Source organism: Saccopteryx bilineata, chromosome 1, assembly GCF_036850765.1.
Source record: "Saccopteryx bilineata isolate mSacBil1 chromosome 1, mSacBil1_pri_phased_curated, whole genome shotgun sequence".
In the NCBI taxonomy this organism is placed as follows: Eukaryota; Metazoa; Chordata; class Mammalia; order Chiroptera; family Emballonuridae; genus Saccopteryx; species Saccopteryx bilineata.
In genome coordinates, this window is record NC_089490.1 from 73,871,928 (window position 1) to 73,893,168 (window position 21,241).

General features: G+C 40.3%; 1 protein-coding gene across 1 annotated transcript; it reads right to left on the minus strand.

The window, feature by feature from the left end:
- Positions 1 to 1,676: 1,676 nt before the first annotated feature.
- MCHR2 (melanin concentrating hormone receptor 2) lies at positions 1,677 to 21,112 on the minus strand. The gene is given in 9 exon segments (XM_066253036.1): positions 1,677 to 1,906; positions 1,909 to 1,950; positions 1,953 to 1,987; positions 6,974 to 7,067; positions 7,070 to 7,092; positions 9,326 to 9,520; positions 13,003 to 13,111; positions 13,114 to 13,211; positions 20,931 to 21,112. Coding segments are annotated over 9 exon segments (1,008 nt in total).
- Between the last annotated feature and the right edge of the window lie 129 nt (positions 21,113 to 21,241).

Sequence of the window (21,241 nt, forward strand, 5' to 3'; positions counted from 1 at the left end):
ATGAACAACTAAGGAGCCACAATAAAGAATTGATGCTTGTGATTTCTCTCCCTTCCTGTCTCTGTCTCTTTCACCCTTTTTCTCTCTCTCGTTAAAAAAAGAAATCAGTTTCAGATGTCCTTGGAGCAAGTAGTTTTACGTATTTTAAGGAGGTGGGTTTACAGATTTCATTCATAAACAAAATAACAATATTTTCCTTTGTTAAGAATACAGAGTTTAGGCCCTGGCCGGTTGGCTCAGTGGTAGAGTGTCGGCCTGGCGTGCGGAAGTTCAGGGTTTGATTCCCGGCCAGGGCACACAGGAGAGGCGCCCATCTGCTTCTCCACCCCTCCCCCTCTCTTTCCTCTCTGTCTCTCTCTTCCCCTCCCGCAGCCAAGGCTCCATTGGAGCAAAAGATGGCCCGGGCGCTGGGGATGGCTCCTCGGCCTCTGCCCCAGGCGCTAGAGTGGCTCTGGTCGCGACAGAGTGACGCCCCGGATGGGCAGAGCATCGCCCCCTGGTGGGCGTGCCGGGTGGATCCTGGTCAGGCACATGCGGCAGTCCCCGTTTCCAGCTTCAGAAAAAAAAAAAATAATAATAATAATAATAAAAGAATACAGAGTTTAAAAGTATTTTTTCTTTTCTTACGATATCAAAATGCAGGTTTTATACAAGCCAAAAGAGGAAAAAAAAAATATATATGTCTCATATGTGAATATCCACAAATCTAAGGGCTAATGACATTTTTTTTTTCCTTGAACAAATGTATACTGTAACCTTAAGAGAATGTATCTAAAAGTATGCTTAACTTCTTGAAGAATACAGTATTACTAAAATGGAGATGCTGATTTTTATAATTTGTGGACATGAGGACAAAGCTAAATGCAAAAGAATATAATTAAAACCATCAATTCTTTTCTCCCAGACTTTGTTTCTTTCTTGTGTGGCTGTAGGAAAAACAACCCCCACCTCCAAAATTATTTATTGGTTCTCTCCCTAATGACAGGTACAGGTTGTCAAGGTAACACAGTAAAAAGACAAAAATAGGCAGACCTGGATTTCAGCCCAGCTCTTATGTAGCTGTGTACCATTAGTTAGTACCCATCACTTAATCTTTCTGATCTCAGTAAACTGAGGCAATACTTCATAGGTTTGTTACATGTAATCTTACATGTTGCACATATTCAATACATGGTAACTGTTATGCTAACAAATACAACTGATTGTTGAAGGCATTGATTAGCCCACATGAAATTGACATTTTTCTAAATAAAAAATAGCCAAATTTATGTCCTCATTATAAGATGGTCCCCTCCTATAATCTCAAGGGCCCTGTTACAATGAGGCCAAAATATAGATGGCAAGGTCAAATTTCTTAGTGAGTTTTCAGTCGATAGTCGTGGATGGCCATTTTGATCAGTGAGTAGTTTATAACATGCTGAAATAACATCCATAACCATGGAGTGGGGTACTTAGACTATTTCATTCCCTACTCTCAAATACAGATAAGTATTTTATGTCTTACTAAAGTCAGTACAGTACACTCATCCTGTTTGAATGGTTACACTTCTGTGCCATGCTGAGAGTCACAAGTATACAAGAAGAACAGACACAAACCCAGTGTTTTGCCTGCCCTTTCTAATAATATCAGTAACTTAAACAAGCCTGTTGAGATGATTGGTGGTCCATGTACTCTGCTAAAAGCTCAATTTCAAGTCGTTTTCCATGTTGTGGATTTCCCTCTCAATCACTCTCTTTTGCACTCCAGGCAGACGTTTCTGGAAATTTCCACTCAGCAGGATGTAAAGAAAAGGGTTAACACTGCTGCTGGCAGAGCTGAGACAGATGGAGAGGTAGTAGCTCACATAGAAAGCCAGCATGGGCTGCTCCGTCTGTAAGTTCACCAGCTGTATGACGTGATAGGGGCAGCACTGAGGATGAAGACCGCCACCAGCACCAGCACCATCTTAGCTTCATCACTCTCTGCCTTGGCATGCTGGGGTTGTAACTACACAGGAGACATTGGGATAGAACATGAACAACCTCAGCACTATGGGCAGTGGGTCCTGGGGACATTTTGGACAGCTCATAATGGCTATAAAGTGGAACATGAAGCTCATTTTTATTCCTAATTATTCAGAGCATTGTAAAAAGATGGTTTTTATTCCCGTTAAAAATTTCCTGAATTTTACAAAGCTGAAAGATTTTGAGAAACAAAATAAATAACATAGTGTTGAATTAAAGCCCTAAGTATCAAATACCTGAGTCTATACTAAGTATATGATTGAATAAAATGGGAAAGAGGAGACAAACCTTTACAAAAGACTTTCAACATATATATATATTCCCTTTTCTGGAGATGGAGCTTAACTCCCACCCTCTATCTTCCCCCTTGAGGGTGGGCTACACTTGGTGACTTGCTTCCAAAGAACAGAGAGAGGGATAAACAGTAACTTTACAGTGGAGAAATCTGGTAAACACAGACCTAATCAAGTGATTGTGGTTAATATCAACGAAGGTGTCATATAGTCATCATGTGCCCCTGATATGTTCTCATGAGAAGAGCTGATTTTTTTCCAAAAGCATGTAACTATAGTCTAATTATGACACAATATCAGACATGCCTGGATTGGGGGACATTCTACAGGATACCTCCTATCCAGTATTCTTTAAGGCTACCAAGGTCATGGGAAACAAGGAAAAGGTGAGAAATTGTCACAGACCAGAGGAGACTGGGGAAACATGACAACTAAATGCAGTGTGGTGCTCTGGAATTGAATTCTGGACCAGAAAAAAGAACATTAATGGAAAAACTGGTGAAGTCCAATAGAGGATAGATTTTAGTTAAAAGTAATGCACCAAAGCCACCTTCTTCTTCTTTTTTTTTTTTGTCTTGACAAATGTTTCATGGTAAGGTAAAATGCTAATCAGAAAGTTGAGTGAAGAGTACATGGAACTCTATGTATTATTGGTGCAACTTTTCTATAAATTTACAAGTATTCTAAAATAAAAAAAATTAATTTCCAAATTTTATCATATTTGTTATGCCATAGTTAAATATTTAATAGAAATTTCCTTGGGACATGGTTGAAGCAGAAGAATAAACCTGAGGGATAATATGAAAAATCATTCTCAGATTATTCCTCTGCAGTTTATCAGATTAGGCACCATTATTCCTCTAACTTCTACCATTTTGCGGGATAACTGGACAGTATGAGCCTCATTTCATAAGATGCTCTAAGCATTTTTAAAGAAAGTGCTGGGAGCAAAGTGATCTGATTTGGAGAACTCTTTGAAAAGGGCTCAAGTGTCCTTCCCAGTTGTCAGGGTCTTAATTTTCTGTCTCAACCTTTTCACCAACTCAGCTTCCTGTGATAATTTAGAAGCTTGTTTTGTTTTTCTATAACCGTGGCTGCTTCCCTTTCCCATTCTAAATAGACCACCTTTTAAGAAAGTAACATTTCCAAAGAATTTCAAGAAATTCTAAGTGGGAAAAAGTGTTATGGGCCAATAGGCCATCTAAAATTTTTGGTACCAGGATTTGCCACAAATTTGAACCATTGGTGCTTAAATTGTTCACCTAGTCTTCATTTTAAAAAATCTTCAGTGGTACACGTGATGTGTGTGGAAAACCCAGGAATCTCATCTTTTCATAACAAATCCAATAATCTATTCTAAGGACAAATTTTAATAATGTTTTTATAACCCAATGTGTTTTGTAAAAACATTGACTTATGCATTTAAACAAATTTGGTATGTATAGTTTCAAAGTAGACAATAATGTATATTTATTTATGCAGTTTTAGACTCATATAAGGACCTCCCCAAGTTTATTGTCTTTATGTCTTTGTTTTTATTCAGTATTAATTTTGTCTTAAGTAGTCAAATATTAACAAGATATTTCTGTAAGTTAAAAATATTAAAACAAAAGTTATACACAACTTCTAGGATACTTACACATGTACACAACTCTGCAAAATGCGCAAATAAAGCATTTAAATAACATTGTTGATGACAAATACAAAATATTCTTTACATATTTAGACTCTTGAGTTCTGTTTACATTTTTATGAAATAATTACCTTAGTAATTTCAACATTTATCATTGAGAGACTCTCAAAATATCCTTTTTTTTTAAGTGAGCAAGAGAGAGAGAGATGAGAAGCATCAATTCTTTGTTACAGCACCTTAGTTGCTCATTGATTGCTTTTTTATATGTGCCTTGACTGGGGAGCTCTAGCTGAGCCAGTGACCCCTTGCTCAAACCAGGGACCTTGGGCTCAAGCCAGTGACCTTTGGCCTCAAGCCAGAGACCATGGGGACATGTTTATGATCCCACAGTGACCCCACACTCAAGCTGGTAACCTTCGGGTTTCAAACCTGGGTCCTCTGCATCCTAGGCTGATGCTCTATGCATTGTGCCATTACCTGGTCAGGCAAGACCATCAAATATCTGTTTTGGAATGGAACTTATTAGGCTTTATTCATAAATTTTATTAAATAATTCAAAAGTATTTCTATTTTTCTCAATAGTTTGTTTTTAGCAATTCATAAGAAGGGAAACTATCCTGATATAAACATATAATTTTACTTAATAAAGTTATAAAATTTGTGGAAATAAAAATGATTTGAAGTGATATATAACAGTTTTTCTGCTATACATGCCCAGAATAATTTTAGAAGTATTACCTAATTATCTAAAAGTCTCCATTATCAATGACTTTCCTTTTATATTCACATTGATATTTATTAACAATTTTTTTGTGTGTGACAGAGACATAGAGAGAGAGTCAGAGAGAGGGACAGATAGGAACAGACAGACAGGGATGGAAAGAGATGAGAAGCATCAATTCTTCATTGAGGCACCTTAGTTGTTCATTGCTTGCTTTCTCATCTGTGCCTTGACCAGAGAGCTATAGCAGACTGAGTGATCTCTTGCTCAAGCCAGCAACCTTGGGCTCAAGCCAGAGACTTTTGGGCTCAAGTCAGCTACCACAGGGTCATGTCAAAGATCCCACTCTCAAGCCAGTGACCCTACACTGGTAAGCCTGCGCTCAAGTCAGCAACCTCAGTGTTTTGAACCTGGATCCTCTGCATCCCAGTCTTACACTCTATCTGCTGTGCCATTGCCTGGTCAGGTAAGATTTATTAACAATTTGTAACCATACTATGTGTAAAATTCATGCAGGTCACTTTGAGTTTTATATATTTATATAACGTGCTTTTTTTTTTTTAATAAATTTTTATTAATGTTAATGGGATGACATTAATAAATCAGGGTACATATATTCAAAGAAAACATGTCTAGGTTATCTTGTCATTAAATTATGTTGCATACCCCTCGCCCAGAGTCAGATTGTCCTCCGTCACCCTCTATCTAGTTTTCTCTGTGCCCCTCCCCCTCCCCCTAACTCTCTCCCTCCTTCCCTCCTGCATCCTCCCTCCCCCTACCCCTGGTAACCACCACACTTTTGTCCATGTCTCTTAGTCTCGTTTTTATGTTCCACCAATGTATGGAATCATGTAGTTTTTGTTTTTTTCTGATTTATTTATTTCACTCCGTATAATGTTATCAAGATCCCACCATTTTGCTGTAAATGATCTGATGTCATCATTTCTTATGGCTGAGTAGTATTCTATAGTGTATATGTGCCACATCTTCTTTATCCAGTCTTCTATTGAAGGGCTTTTTGGTTGTTTCCTTGTCTTGGCCACTGTGAACAGTGCTGCAATGAACATGGGGCTACATGTGTCTTTAAGTATCAATGTTTCTGAGGTTTTGGGGTATATACCCAGTAGAGGGATTGCTGGGTCATAAGGTAGTTCTATTTGCAGTTTTTTGAGGAACCACCATACTTTCCTCCATAATGGTTGTACTACTTTACAGTCCCACCAACAGTGGATGAGAGTTCCTTTTTCTCCGCAGCCTCTCCAACATTTGCTATTACCTGTCTTGTTGATAATAGCTAATCTAACAGGGGTGAGGTGGTATCTCATTGTAGTTTTGATTTGCATTTCTCTAATAACTAATGAAGCTGAGCATCTTTTCATATATCTGTTGGCCATTTGTATTTCTTCCTGGGAGAAGTGTCTGTTCATGTCCTCTTCCCATTTTTTTATTGGATTGTTTGTTTGTTTGTTGTTGAGTTTTATGAGTTCTTTGTGCTTTCATATATATAATTTTTCTAAATAAGATAGAGTTTGGAGCAAGTATTATGTTTATATTTATTATATTATGAATGTGGACATAACAGTTAAATAATAAAGTGTCACTTTGAAAAAGAAAGAACATGTTTTATTTTCAGAAAATGCCTCACATAGACATTAATGCCCATATGTCTGAGTGTGGTGATATGTTTGAAGTCATTGTTTAAATTTCTATTGGAAATGCCTTAGAAACTCTGAATTGTTATTTTAATAAATAAAGTAAAATAAGCTAAAGGATTTTCTCACTACCAAACCAGTATTATATGAAGTGTTAAAGGATCTTCTTTAAGAAGAAGAAAAAAAATATCAAAAAATATAAACAAGAAAATGACAACGCATACATATCTATCAATAATTAAATCTAGAAAATAAAATAAATGAAGAAGCAGAACGGAAACAGACTCATAGATACAGAGAATATTTTGACCGTTGCCAGATGGGAAGGGGGCTTGGGGGATGGGTAAAAAAGAGGAAGGAATTAAGAAGTACAAATTGGTTGTTACAGAATAGTCATGGGGATATAAAGTACAGCATAAGGAATATAGTCAATAATATTCTAATAACTATGTATGTTATTATGCCAGATGGGTGCAAGCCTTAACAGGATGATCACTTCAGTAAATTATGGAATACCTAATTACTGGGGTGTAGCCCTGCAACTAATATAATGGAATGTATAACATAATGTAATGAAAAAACAAAAATGATTAAAAAAGAGGTGATAGGCCATGAGAGTGGAGGCCTCATTAAAAAGAGAGAGAGAGAAAGAAATAAGGCAAACACTCACCATCTGGCATCCTTATTCTGTTGATACATGTCCCAAGTGTAGCATAAAATTAAAACATAGCACACGAAAATCAAGGGCAAAGGGAAAAAAAAGTTGTTATCATCAAATAAAGCATGTATCTGTGTGTGTGTGTGTGTGTGTGTGTGTGTGTGAGAGAGAGAGAGAGAGAGAGAGAGAGAGAGAGAAAGAGAGAAACATGACTGTTACATTCACAATGCTAGGAACTGGCTGTTAACAGTTCTCAAGGCACTGTGCTCTGATTTTTCAGGGCCCAGGATTAAAGGCCTTGGGGACAAGTTAAGGTGCTTTCCTGTGGAGAACTCCTGCCCCTCATTGTTCACTGACAATGATGCTTCTTTCTTCTGTAGCCAAGGCCAGCACTAATGAGTGCAGCATGGGTAAGAATATTTACTATTATCATTATCATTATCTTTAGTGCTGTTAGCAACAACAGGCAGTAGCAGGTACCATTTATCATATAGTAGGCACTCCTCTGAGTGCTTTACATGTTTTAACCCACTGAATCTATGCAACCCATGAGCACAGTGGCATCAGTATCTGCATATTACAGAAGAAGAAACTGAAGCACTGAAAGGTTTAGGGGGTGCCCAAGGGTAGCCAGCTTGTAAGTGGCAGAGGGGGATTTGAACCTAGATGGACAACTGAGCTCTACAGCTCATGCCTGTAGCCAAGGCTTGAGATGGCCTCTCAAAGAGCCTGTTGTAAAACCAGCCATTCTTTTCCTCAGTGCTTTGCTGGGGGGAATTCTCAGGTGAGCTGATTCCAGTTCTACACAGACTCCAGGTGTCCTCCTTCCTGGCAGAACCTTGGTGTTGGTGAGAGAAGGAGGCCCAGAGGGGTGGATATGGACAGAGGCAGAGAGAGAGAGAGAGAGAGAGAGAGAGAGAGAGAGAGAGAGGGAGAGGGAGAACCTAGGACCAGAGGACTCTGCAGCACAGACTCTAGGCTCAGTTCACCATAAGGACTTAATTCTAGGCAGAAAAACAGAGGCTGAAACCTCAGAATATCCTTTATGATAACCAACCAAAAATAGCAGATGCCACTGTCAGTGCAAAATAGTTCATCTTTATTTCTTTGACACAGGCCAAAGTCCTATAGTCATACAGTGAGCGTCAGGTTGTGCTCTTCTATTAGATAGGTTGCGGTCATATTAAATCTGTCAGCGCCAGTAATGAAGTATCAATCTTATCTGTGTTGCACTTCTCAGGAGCTTGCTGTTACCGGGTTTGTGGCCTTGCAGGCCCTCCACAGCCATCCCTCTTGGGCTGTCTCTATGCAGAAATGACTCATCTGTTTGAAAGTGGTGGATGGAAAAAGGAATTTTGCCAGATTGATGTGAGAGAATGTATGGATGTATATAAAAAGCACCTAGCACAGTACCTTGAGCTTACTAGGCGATTAAAAAAATTTTTTAGTCATAGATTTCAATGCTATGTTCAAAATTTCAAATAGAAAGTTTTTGATTTAATTTTTCTTTTCAAATTAAAATGTGAGAAATGCCTGTGTTGGTGGCTGTATTAGTTATGTAGAGCAGCTGTAACAAATTATCATAAACTGGATGGCTTTAAAAAAAAAACAGCAGAAACGTATTGTTGCACAGAACTGAAGGCCAGATGGCTGGAAGCAAGGTGTTAGCAGGGCGGATTCCCTTTGGAGGCTCTGTGGGAAAATCTGCTCCATGCTCCTCCCCCAGCCTCTGGTGGTGCCTGGCTATCCTTGGGGATCCTTGGCTTGCAGACACAAAACCCCAGCCTCTGCCTCTGTCTTCCCAGGTGTTCTCCTCTGTGTCTCTTTAAATCCCTGTCCTTATCAGGACACCAGTCATCAGGGCCCACCATAATCCAGTCTGACCTCATTTTAACTCGACATATCTGCAAGGATCCTATTTCTAAATAAGGTCACATTCATAAGTACTGAGAATAAGGACTTGAATATATTGTTTAGGGGGACACAATTCAACCAGATTCCAACTGTATGTTGATAACATTTGTATCTTGGTAACTCTAAGGCCCTTTTTGAAATTCTGACACCCCCCCCACCCACCCACCCATTGCTGTGTTCCTATTACATCTTGCTACCAGGGATCTTTAAAATCCATATTTAGATATACTGGTGCCCACTGAGGTTCCAAGAATAAAATCAAAATTTTTTTCTAGGTTACCCTGTCTTTAAAATCAAATGATCAACCTGATGGTGGAAGGCAGACAACTAAGTGGGGAGACTATCCCAGAAGAGGGTCCCCAAGGACTCTCAGTGCAGCGAGTTGACGAGGAAGATGAAGCACTCCAGAACTTAATTCAACTCCATCTTTCTTAGGTTGTAACAACTTACCGAAGTACGTCGTCAGGGGATGTTAAATCAAAAGCACAGCACTCCACGCCATCTTTAAATTTGATGACCTTCGAGTAGACCCAGACAGGCGATGCCAGAATAAAGGCAGCTGCCCAGAGACCCAAATTGATGCGGATGGTTTTGTACCTCGTTCCCCAACTTGTAAGTCGAAATGGCTGGACGAGAGCCAAGTACCTGCAAAGCCAGTTAAGAAGGGTTTGGGAATAATCAATAAAAACACTGAGCTCCAAGGATGAATGGTTCATGACAAGAGTAAATTATTAGTATTATTGTCTTCCCTGAAGCACACCTCTATCAGGGTAAAAGAAAGTGATATTTCTTAAGAGCTGGTTGCTGTCTGTAGAGAAAACAACTCTTGACCCTGAAGTCTGAATAAACCACTCACTGAAATAGCCATCACTTCCGCAGACACACGGATGATGGTAAAATTCTGCCCTGTGCACTCTCTCCTTATCAAGGTGCAGATGAGGTGCTGTTAACTCTGTCTCTCAACAGGGATTTCCTCCCAGAGGCAGGGTCCTCCACCCACTAGGATTGACTGATGTGGAGGCAGGAAGGAGGAGAGTGTGCTGGCTGACAGGAGGGTCCCGCACCAGATGAAGTTCAATGCAAATTGCTCAGGGAACTTGGGCTGGAAGCCAGAGTGGGAAATCAGCTAAGTTCGTGGAGAAGTATTTTTCTTTTCTTTTTTCTTTTTCCTTTTTTTTTTTAATTTTGATCCAGAGAAAAAGGATAATCATTAATCAAACTTGAAATCCTGACATACCAAACATATTTGGTTCTCCAGCAAATCCAAGAATTTTTTAGAACCAACTAAAAGCTAAAGGATAAAAAAGAGTTCAGACCCAGAAGGAAAGGTACTATATTTGAATGTTTTTATTATTATTTATTTTTTAAATTTTTAAAAAAACTTTTTTAGATTTTATTTATTCATTTTAGAAAGAGGAGAGAGAGAGAGAGAGAGAGAGGAAAGGAGCAAAAAGCATTAACTCCCGTATGTGCCTTGACCAGGCAAGCCCGGGGTTTCGAACTGGTGACCTCAGCGTTCTAGGTCCACACTTTTACCTACTGCACCACCACAGGTCAGGCCAAGGTACTGTATCTGAAAAAGCAAGAGTTTTGCTGGAGGCTGGGGTGGCTCAGTAGAGGTTCAATAAAAGGAGAAGCCAGTACTCTCTTTTGGTCGGCATGCAGGGAATGAGGCAGGTTTTATTCTCTCCAAGAACGGGATTATGACCGGGAAGGCCTGTTACTTTAGGTGGCTTTGCTGCAGGGGCCTGCCCTGTGCAGGGCCCTCTCCCTCATGCGGGAACCCTGGCAAGCTCACCGGGCTTTCCTCAGGACACTGTCAGCAGTCACTGATGTCAGGTGAACTAACCAGACCTACACAGTACATTGATTTTAAAATGTAATGGTAATCATAACTTGATAAGCACACTCTATATTTGGAGAATTATTTTTCAGAAAAGGCAGAATATAAAAAATGCATTAAAGCATTGAGATCATTATTCATGTCAAAATAAAAATCCAGTGAATGATTTATATGAACCTTCCTATTCCTTTGTTTATATATCTGAACTGCTCATGACTTCCCCACCTCAAAGGCCCACTTGGATGGGTAAAAGAGTCAGAGTTCAGGAAGAAGTCCTGGACGGACCCAAGGAAATTTAACACAGTCCTCAAGACAGACATTCATTCATCAATATTTTTGAGCACCCACTTACCCGCACTGTTATACAGACACTTGGGATATATTAGTGATCAAAGACCCTGCCTCTGTGGGATTTACATTTGTGGGGTATGGGGAGCTGGGCAACACAAACACACACAAAGTAAATTACCACATTTCCCCATGTATAAGATACACTTTTCTTTCTGAAAAATTTGGGGTCTAAAGTTGGGTGCGTCTTATACAGTGGTTGTAGAATTTTTTACTTGCATTTCCCGCTTTTTTGTGTTTATTTTTGCACTCATTGTTGAAGACAGTGATTCATCATCAGACACAGATGAGGACAAGCTAAGGGATGGGAGTTTTGACAGTGATGAGGAGTTCTATGAATTTTATGATGAATAAAACTTGAGTTCAATAACCTTATGTAATACTGTTTTTCAAATTTTGGGCCCCCAAATTAAGGTGTGTCTTAAACATGGGAGCATTTTATACATGGGAGCATCTTATACATGGGGGAAATACAGTAGACTATGTGACATACTTGCAGCAAGGGAAATCGGGGCAAGGGGGATCAAGTTTCCTGGGCTGGGGTACGGCAGGAAGAATATGGATGGAGATTTTATGTGGGTTGTTCTCTGATGGGTGTGTTATCATTGTGTTTTAGGACTTGTTCCTGTTCAGGGAATACTACTACGACTTGGTGTGGAGGTTCCAGCATCTGGATGATGCAGGGCACATTTTAGCTTGCATGTCTCTGGAAGAGGCCAGATGGTGAGATAATCACAAGCCATCTGCCATCTATAGACAGCCTGGGTCTGAACTGGGATCCACCACTCATTGGTTCCATAAGTACCCACCATCACTATCATCTCCTCAAACGACATTAACTTATGGGGTTGGTTACATGACTATGGCATATTCCCACTTATACACAAATAAATTTCTAATGATGTCACATGGCAGCATTTGCATTAACCAATATGATGAATGTAAAAGGTGGTCTTCCTGGTACTGAGACATCTCTTTGTATCTGTGTAGGAGTCTATATTATTCCACTGATTCCTTCAAGCTGCTAGGTAACAGTAAGAGTGTGTGAGTATGAGACATTGAACATCCCAGACATGGCCCTGGAGAGGGAGTGAGGAGACCAACGGCAGGCAGCTCTGCCACTGACTGACTCCGCCTGTGCTTTCAGCAAATACTCTCACTTCTTGGGGGTCTCAGCTTTTTTATTGTGAGAATGATAGGGGGCATTCATTTTAAGTTTGCAACTTTTCATGATTTTGAGATCCTTTCATGTTGCAGTGAATTAGAAATAAAACTGAGTTCAAAGAGAATGGTTAGAAAAAGAAGAGATTTTAGTGTTTTAAGCTTTCCATTAAAAATAGACGTCTGTGGCCTTGGCCTGATAGCTTGGTTGGTAGACCATCGTTCCAAAGTGCAGAGGTTGCTGGTTCAATCCCTGGTCAGGGCACATATAGGAACAGATTGATGTTCCTGTCCTCTCTCTCTCTCTCTTTCTCTGTCCCTACCTCTCTCTAAAAAAATCAATAAAATAAACATTTAAAAAATAGACTTTTGTGAATGTTGGAACAAATATATATATTTTAAATTTTTCTTCCTTTTTTTAAAAGAGATTTTTATTGATTCTACAGAGAGAGGAGAGAGTGGGGGGGGGATGAGAAGTATCAACAGAGAGTTGCTTCAGTTTTGTTGTTCCTTGCTTGCTGTATGTGTCTTGACCACGCAAGCCCAGGGATTTGAACTGGTGACCTCAGCATTTCTGGTTGATGCTCTATCCACTGTGCCACCGCAGATCAGACCGAACAAACATTCCTAAGTAACCAGTTCTCCAATGGAACAAAGAACGGAAGAGGAGCCTTGCTGTTACAAACCCTCACTGACGTTGCTTAAAGGAGGATGAACTTGGGGAAGCACAGGGATTCTGAATTATGTTAAGATATGTCAGAGTCTTTTCACTTACCTGTCCACACTCATTACAGTCATGATGGCACTACAGGCAAACTGTTTGCAAGTATCCAGGGATGTAATGATGGTGCAGAGAGGCCCCCCCCAAACCCACTCTCCTCCTGGGCCCACTGGTGAATAAGGAAAGGCATTCTGATGATGTGAACCAGATCAGCCACAGCCAGGTTGCAGATATAAATGTCAGGAATAGTTTTTTTCCTCGACCTGAAAGAAACGGATGGAAACTGAAGACTGATGGAAAAGTATGCCCCTTCTTCCTTTTCTGTCACCTGTTACACATTTTCAGTCACCAAAAAAATTTTTAAAAGTTAAAAGAAAACCTACATAAATGCACTTATAAATGCCTCATCTTGTGTATATTTGAATATTTTGAACTATGTATCTGATACCTAACTGTGGTGGTTTGAAACTGTGTCCATACGTTCTCTGATACTGCTTTCAAAAGATGCAGCCTAATTTCTTCCCTTTGGGTGTGGGTTGAACTTACTGACTCATTTTTAACAAATCGAATATGGTAGAAATGACAGCGTGTGACATTTGAAATTAGGACATGAAAGCATTGTGGGGTTTTCTCCTTGCTCTCTCTCGGATCATTTTCTCTGGGAAGCCAGCTGCCACCTTGTGACAATACACAAGTAACTCTAGGAGAGGTCCACTTGGAGAGGAACTGAGGCCCCTGCCAACGGCCAGCACCAACTTGCCAGGTGCGTGGCTGAGCTACCTTGAAAGTCGATGCTCTAGCCCCAGCCAACAGGACTATTGTCCTAGAGCACAGCTTGACTGCAACTTCATGAGAGACCCTGGGCCAGAACCACCCAGCTAAGTTTTGGGGTAATTTCTATACAGCAATCATTTATACCAACTCTAAGTTCATTCAGGCAAAAGCCTAGTCTTTACTTATCCTTAGCGCCCCAAACAGCTGAATAGGGAAAACAAATGGTTTCCGTTGTGCATAGCATTTTTCCTCACTGAAGCTGTATGTCCAAATCCTAACTGAGGTCATGATTAAAATAAACTTAACCCTTATTAAAAATATTCTAATAAAATCTAAACAAATGGCATAGGCTATTAAATTAAGGTCCTGAAATCCAGACAGGTGGAGAAGAAACCTAAATGAACGAATGAACACGCAGAGGGGCACTGAGCGTGATCTCATGTCTCTTGCTGGGGGAATAATTCAATTCAATGCTCTGTACATGTGGCACTTTCCTCAGTAAGCAAATAATTTTCTGAGAGAAGAAACTGAAAATTTAAATTCAGTGGTCCTGGCTCTAGCTGGTTGGCTCAGTGTATAGAGTGTCAGCCTGATGTGCAGACATCCAGGTTTGATTCCGAGTATGATCCTTGGTCAGGGCACACAGGAGAAGCGATCACCTGCTTCTCCCCCCCTTCCTCTCTCTCTTCTCTTCCTCTTTCCCTCCCACAGCCAGTGACTTGATTGGTCTCAGCATCTCCTGAGCACTGAGTATAACTCGGTTGATTTGAGCACCAGCCGGGATGGGTGTTGCCAGGTGTTGGGGCACATAAAAGAGTCTGTCTCTCTATCTCCTCATTTCTCACTTTAAAAAAAGTCCAGCTTTGGCTGGTTGGCTCGGCGGAAGAGCCTCGGCCCAGTGTGTGGAAGTCCCAAATTCAATTCCTGGCCAGGGCACACAGAAGTACCCATCTGTTTCTCCACCCTTCCCCCTCTCTTTTCACTCTGTCTCTCCCTTCCCCTCCTGCAGCCAAGGCTCCATTGGAGCAAGGTTGGCCTGGGCACTGAGGATGGCTCTATGGCCTCTGTCTCAGGCACAAGAATGGCTCTGGTTGCAATGGAGCAATGCTCCAGATGGGCAGAGCATCACCCCCTTCCAGGTGTATCGCAGTTGGGTACATGTGGGAATCTGTCTCTCTGCCTCCCCACTTCTCATTTCAGAAAAATACACACACACAAAACCCCCCCAAAACCCGCCTGCATGTGGTGCCACAGTGGATAAAGCATCAACCTGAAACACTGAGGTTGCCAGTTTGAAAGCCTGGGCTTGCTGGTCAAGGCATATGTGAAAGTTGATGCTTCCTGCTCACATCCCTTTCTCTTTCTCTCTTTCCCCTCTCTCTCTCTAAAATAAATAAATAAATAAATAAAATCTTAAAAAAAATCAGTGATTCCTATCTTTTTTTTCTTTTTGTATTTTCTGAAGTGAGAAGCGGTAAGGCAGAGAGACAGACTCCTGCATGTGCCCAACTAGATCAACCCGGCATGCCCACTAGGGGGCGATGCTCTTCCCATCTGGGGTGTTGCTCCGTTGCAACTGGAGTCATTCAAATGCCTGAGACGGAGGCCATGGTGCCATCCTGAGCACCTGCGCCAACTTTCCTTCAATGGAGCCTTGGCTGTGGGAGGGGAAGAGATAGAGAGAAAAGAGAAGGGGAAGAATGGAGAAGCAGACGGGCACTTCTCCTGTGTACCCTGGCCCAGAATTGAACCTGGGACTTTCACATGCTGGGCAGATGCTCTACCACTGAGTCAAATGGCCAGGGATAGTGGTCCCTATCTTTAAGGAGTTGGGACATTCAATAATAATCAGGCATCATCTTTACCTAGGAGACCTTTCATTAATTCAACAATCATTTCACTGAGCACCAAGTATATATGTCAGGCATAATACTATGTTCGGAGCTATAAGGCTAAATAATGGATAAGCCATAATACCAAGGAACTTGTAATTTAGTGAAAATCACATTATGATGTGATAAGAGAAAGCTAGAGCAAGAACAAGGAGTACACAAAAGAGGCCTCATCCCCCCTCCGTGGGATAGTCTCAGATTTCTTGGCCAAAGTGGCTTCTGAACTGAAGACAAATGACAATTTAATGAGTACATAGCCCTAAGATTATGCCACAATTGCTAGGTGGCTCTGGATTCAGGACTATTGCTCTGTGGATTGGAAGCTAGTGTGCCTTTATTATTCAAATTCTATAGGCTGTGAAATTTGAGTCATCAAATCCTTGTGTGAGAATCAGTCTGGGTGAGGATATTGATGCGGGGCCTGGTGACAAACATCGTGTGGAGAAGTTACTGCCATCAAGTTCTTACTCAGTAGCCATACTCTGGGCATTGTTGATAAAGCAAACTGGTTCCTTGCCCCTATGAGGTTGGTGGCTCATATCATAAAGACAAAAAGGAGAAGAAACTTGAGGAAAGGATTGTGTCAACCAACAGAGCAGCCAAGTGACTGTTCTTGGTTTCTCATTCTTGGTCTCTCCAGACCACTGGGTATGGGCAATGGTGAGGGGAAAAGGGAGGAGGATAGACACTAGAGGTTAGGAAAAAAAGTTCTATATTAAAAAAAAAACCCAAAATTGAACAAGAAATCCAATTGCAAAAACACAGTAATTAAAATATCGTATTCATTTTAGCTTCTAAATAGGTGTTATTTCTATTTGAATTGGGATATAAACCATAAGAGGCTGCTGAGGTCCTGATCACAGCAGCTAGATCCACGGCCCTTGCTTTTCTCTAGACAGACACCCATCATTTATTGATAATAAATTATGGTATTCCCATCACTGAGGACACTGCATGCCATTAGCTGGCAGTTAAAAAGAATAAATAAAAGTGTTTCTAGATATTCTGTATAGAAAAAGAATTCTGAAGCAAATTATATATTTATCTGGGCATAAGGTATGAGGGCAATAAAATAGTACATTATACTTATTATTGCTTTCTTTATTGAAAGTGACAGCATAGAAATTTAAAATAACAACTTGTATTCTTTTTTTTAGGTCTAGTTTATCTTCAGGTTTCTTGTTGCCAGACTTCATTAGATTTCTGTCTCCCATGACTCAAACATTTATATTTTTAAAAATGTATTTGTCTTAGAGAGAAAGCAGAAGGAAGGAAGGAAGACAGAAATAGAAACACTGATTTGTTGTTCCACTTATTTATGCACGCATGGGTTGATTCTAATGTGTGCCCTGACGGGGGATTGAACCTGAAACTTTGACATATGGGAATGATGCTCTAACCAACTAAGCTACCTGGCCACGGCCACTCAAACATTTAAAGTAAAAAGTGTGGACCAATGATCATTTCAGCTAATATGTTTTCTATATGGTTAACAAGGTCATATCTATTGCCCACTAATTTGAAGAATGATGTAATAAATGATAATCTATAACACCATGTAATAAATGATATAATTGTTACAAATCATAATTTTTAAGACTATAACCAAATGTGAAAAACACTTAAATAAAAAAGTCCCAACTATGACCTGACCAGGTGGTGGCACAGTGGACAGTGTCAGCCTGGGACGCCGAGGATCCAGGTTCAAAACCCTGAGGTCACCAGCTTGAGTGTTGGGTTGTTGACTTAAGTGTGGGATCATAGACATGACCCCATGGTCACTAGTTTGAGCTCAAAGGTCACTGGCTTGAGCAGAAGGACACTGGCCAGCTGGAGCCCCCATGTCAAGGCGCATATGAGAAAGCAATCAATGAACAACTAAGGTGCTGTAATTATGAGCTAATGCTTCTCATCTCTCTCCCTTCCTGTCAGTCCCCTCCTCTTGCTAAAAAAATAAATAAATAAAAAGAAAAGAAAAAGTCCCAGGTATGTATATAGTATGACCTCAAATTTGTTTAAACATTTTTTTTAAATATGCTGGAATAATATGTCAAATGACTATTTGGTAATAGTAGTATAACTGATTTTAACTTTATTCTTTGTCTTTTTTTATGTTTTTTAAACAATTTCTTTTAAAAACACGTTGACCTTTTGTAGTTAGAGGTAGCACAATATACTATGAATGAAATGAAACTAACAAAACATATAACACCACACATACAGGAGGATGCTTTGCTAATCAGCTTGCTCTCAACTCCATTCCTCACCCTCCCCCAGTTCTGTTCCTGGGTCTTCTTGCCAACTGGCATTGTTACTTTTGGCCAATAGGAGACACTACAGGAGGAAAATTGAAAGACAAGAGGAGAGGAGAGGCCAGTGTATTTATTTCCCTTCTCTGTTGTTGTCACCTCTGACAGTGGCTGCATCCCTTCCATGTCCCCACTCCATGGTCTCACTGTGGCCACAGCTCCCACCAGAAGCCCAGACTCCTGGGGTCTGTAAAACTACCTCCTTTTCTCCATATGTCTCAGGGCCAGGAGAAGGGTAGTGATATTGAGATGGAGATAGTAACAGAATGCAGTATTAGCTTCCTGCTTTTTATTTCTGGGTTGCCTCACCCATCCCAGTTTGGCATTTAACTCTAGTTGAATTAAATTCCTATTGTGAGCCAACCTCAGTGAATTAGTAGTAATTTCATTAAGTACTGTGCTTAAGAATTGAGTCTTTGGCCTGACCAGGCAGTGGCGCAGTGGATAAAGTGTTGGACTGGGATGCAGAGGACCCAGGTTCGAGACCCCGAGGTCGCCAGTTTGAGTGCGGGCTCATCTGGCTTGAGCAAAAAGCTCACCAGCTTGGACCCAAGGTCGATGGCTTGAGCAAGGGGTTACCAGGTCTGCTGAAGGCCACCGTGGTCAAGGCACATATGAGAAAGCAATCAATGAACAACTAAGGTGTCGCAACGAAAAACTGATGATTGATGCTTCTCATCTCTCTCCGTTCCTGTCTGTCTGTCCCTATCTATCCTTCTCTCTGACTCTATCTCTGTCCCTGTATATACATAAAAAACAAAACAAAAAACAAAACAAGAATTGAGTCCTCACACAGGCATTACTAAAGGACAGACCTGTGTGATTAGAGATGCCTGCCCAGGATGGATGAGTTAAGAGTAGAGTGACATATTTGCCAATCCTACTCTAGATACAGAGTAATTTAGTAGAAAGAGAACTTAACTGATAATTCTATTTTCATTTTTATGACCTCATTTATGCCATTGGTCAAGACATTCAACCCCTTAGATTCCAGAGTTGTCTTGCTGTATTAGACCATAGCAATGAGAGTTTCTCACCAACTTTTTGACCTTCCTTCCTTCCTTCTTTCCTCTTTCTTCCTTCCTTCTTTTCTTCCTTCCTTCTTTCCTTCCTTCCTTCCTTCCTTCCTTCCTTCCTTCCTTCCTTCCTTCCTTCCTCTTTTCTTTCTTTCTTTCTTTCTTTCTTTCTTTCTTTCTTTCTTTCTTTCTTTCTTTCTTTCTTTCTTTCCCTTCCTTTCTTCCTTCCTTCCTTCCTTCCTTCCTTCCTTCCTTCCTTCCTTCCTTCCTTCCTTCCTTCCTTCCTTCCTTCCTTCCTTCCAGAAAGGAAGAGAGATAATGAAACACTCTTGCATGAGTCCAGGCTGGGATCTACCCAGCAACCCCTGTCTGGGGTCAATGCTTGAATCAACCAAGCTATCCTTAGTGCCTGAGGCAGACTCTTGAACCAATCAAGCCACTGGCTGTAGGAGGAGAAGATGGAGAGAAGGGGGGAAAAAAGCAGATGGCCACTTTTCCTGTGTGCCCTGACTGGGGATCAAACCTGGGATGTCTATATGCTGGGCTGACACTCTATCCACTGAACCACTGGCCACTGCCTTCAGTTTATCTGAATGGCTGTGGCTGTGAGGTTCTACAGAACTGAAAACGTAATATATATGTGCAGAAAGTTATGAATCTACTTCAAAAAGAGCTTACATATGTTTGACACTCTGGATACAGTAGAGGGCTGGGTCAAAGAAAGCTATTAGTTATGATTTAAGCTGAGAGGGAACAAGGAAGAGGCCTTGTTCTAAGCATTTCACCTTCCTTTTAGCGACTGGCATTCCACCATTAGGTTATTAGTGTTCCTTCAGGTTAATACACTGTCCCTATTGTATTCTCTGTATAAAATGTGAACAACCATTGGGAGGGTTACAGAGTAAGGTGTCTCAGTAATTTGTGAGTTAATGTGAATTAGTTGCCTTGACAGGGAGTTGAGGGCAGGGAATGACAGAGCAGGAACATTTATTTATTGAAAGACAAGACATCCCTTAGAGAGTCTGTGTTCACTTGAACTGGCCTGTCAGTACACAAGTGAGAAATCAACAGAGAAAAATGTCACCTCCTTTATTGTAATAGTTTCCCCAGGGTCCACTGTAGCTGCAGAGAATAGTTGAGTAGTGGGGTTGAGCTCATTAGTCTCTCTCTAAAAACTAAAAGTGGAAAATATTATGTTATAATTGGCCCAATATTACTCCTACATTTTCTAATCTTACTCTTTTTGATCTGTTATAAGTTTAAAGTATAACAGAATAGTAATGATCTGGTCTTATTACTTTATAGTCACCTACCTAATGCAGAAATCTCTTCTTACTTAAAGAAAAAAAGCCATATAAACTATCTTATTCTGAAGTCTCCATCTTACTTAAGCCATTTTTTTGTTTGTTTTTTTTGTATATATGTGTCATATTGTTTCTAATCTTCCTTTGGCAAAGTCATAAATTATAATAGTTCAAGGCAATACTGAGGGGAATAGTCCACCATCTATGATCACCTGGATCTTTGGGTGATCAGGTGAAGTATCACTCTTGACCAAGTAAGTGAAAAAGAGTCTTACCAACCAAACCAGGTCAACTTCTTATTGCTGGAAAATATAATGGCTGCCCCACAGCTGCAATCCTTCTCTGGGCACCACCTCCAGAGATACTGAGTTACTAGGTCTGGGGAGAAACTGTATATTAGGATTTAAAAAATCTTCCCAGGTGATTCTGATATGTAGCTAAGATTGAGAATCATAAGTCTAAAAATTCACTAAAGTAAGAATGGGCCTATCTAGGTTTTTTGCATTGAGACCTGCAACTCAGTTGTTACTTAATACATGATAAAAATATCTGTAGAATCTTTTTTAATTACCTTAAGAAAATATTTTCAAAACCTGATTTTATTAAGAAAAATCCTCCAGGGAGAAAAGAATTCATTTAGAGAGTACAGAATGTCCCTAAATTGTGAAAAAGGAGAAGAAAACTTACCTTATTATTGTGAACACAATAAGCACGTTGCCAACCAGCCCCATTGAGCAGATAATCTCAATCATGGAAGGGAGGATGACTGTATCCACAACGCTGAGGGTTTGAATAGCATACTCTTTATTCCAGGATTTGTTCAAAAGTTCAGCAGAAGTGTTCCAACAGGAAAAGTGAAATGAACTCATTGTTCATGACATTCTAGTGGTTAAAACTGGGAAGGAATAGGAAGTGATTTATTTAACAAGCTTTTGAGGCAGTTCCCTTAATGTAGATTTTCTTTAACTTAATTAAAAAATATTTATTGGACCCTTCTT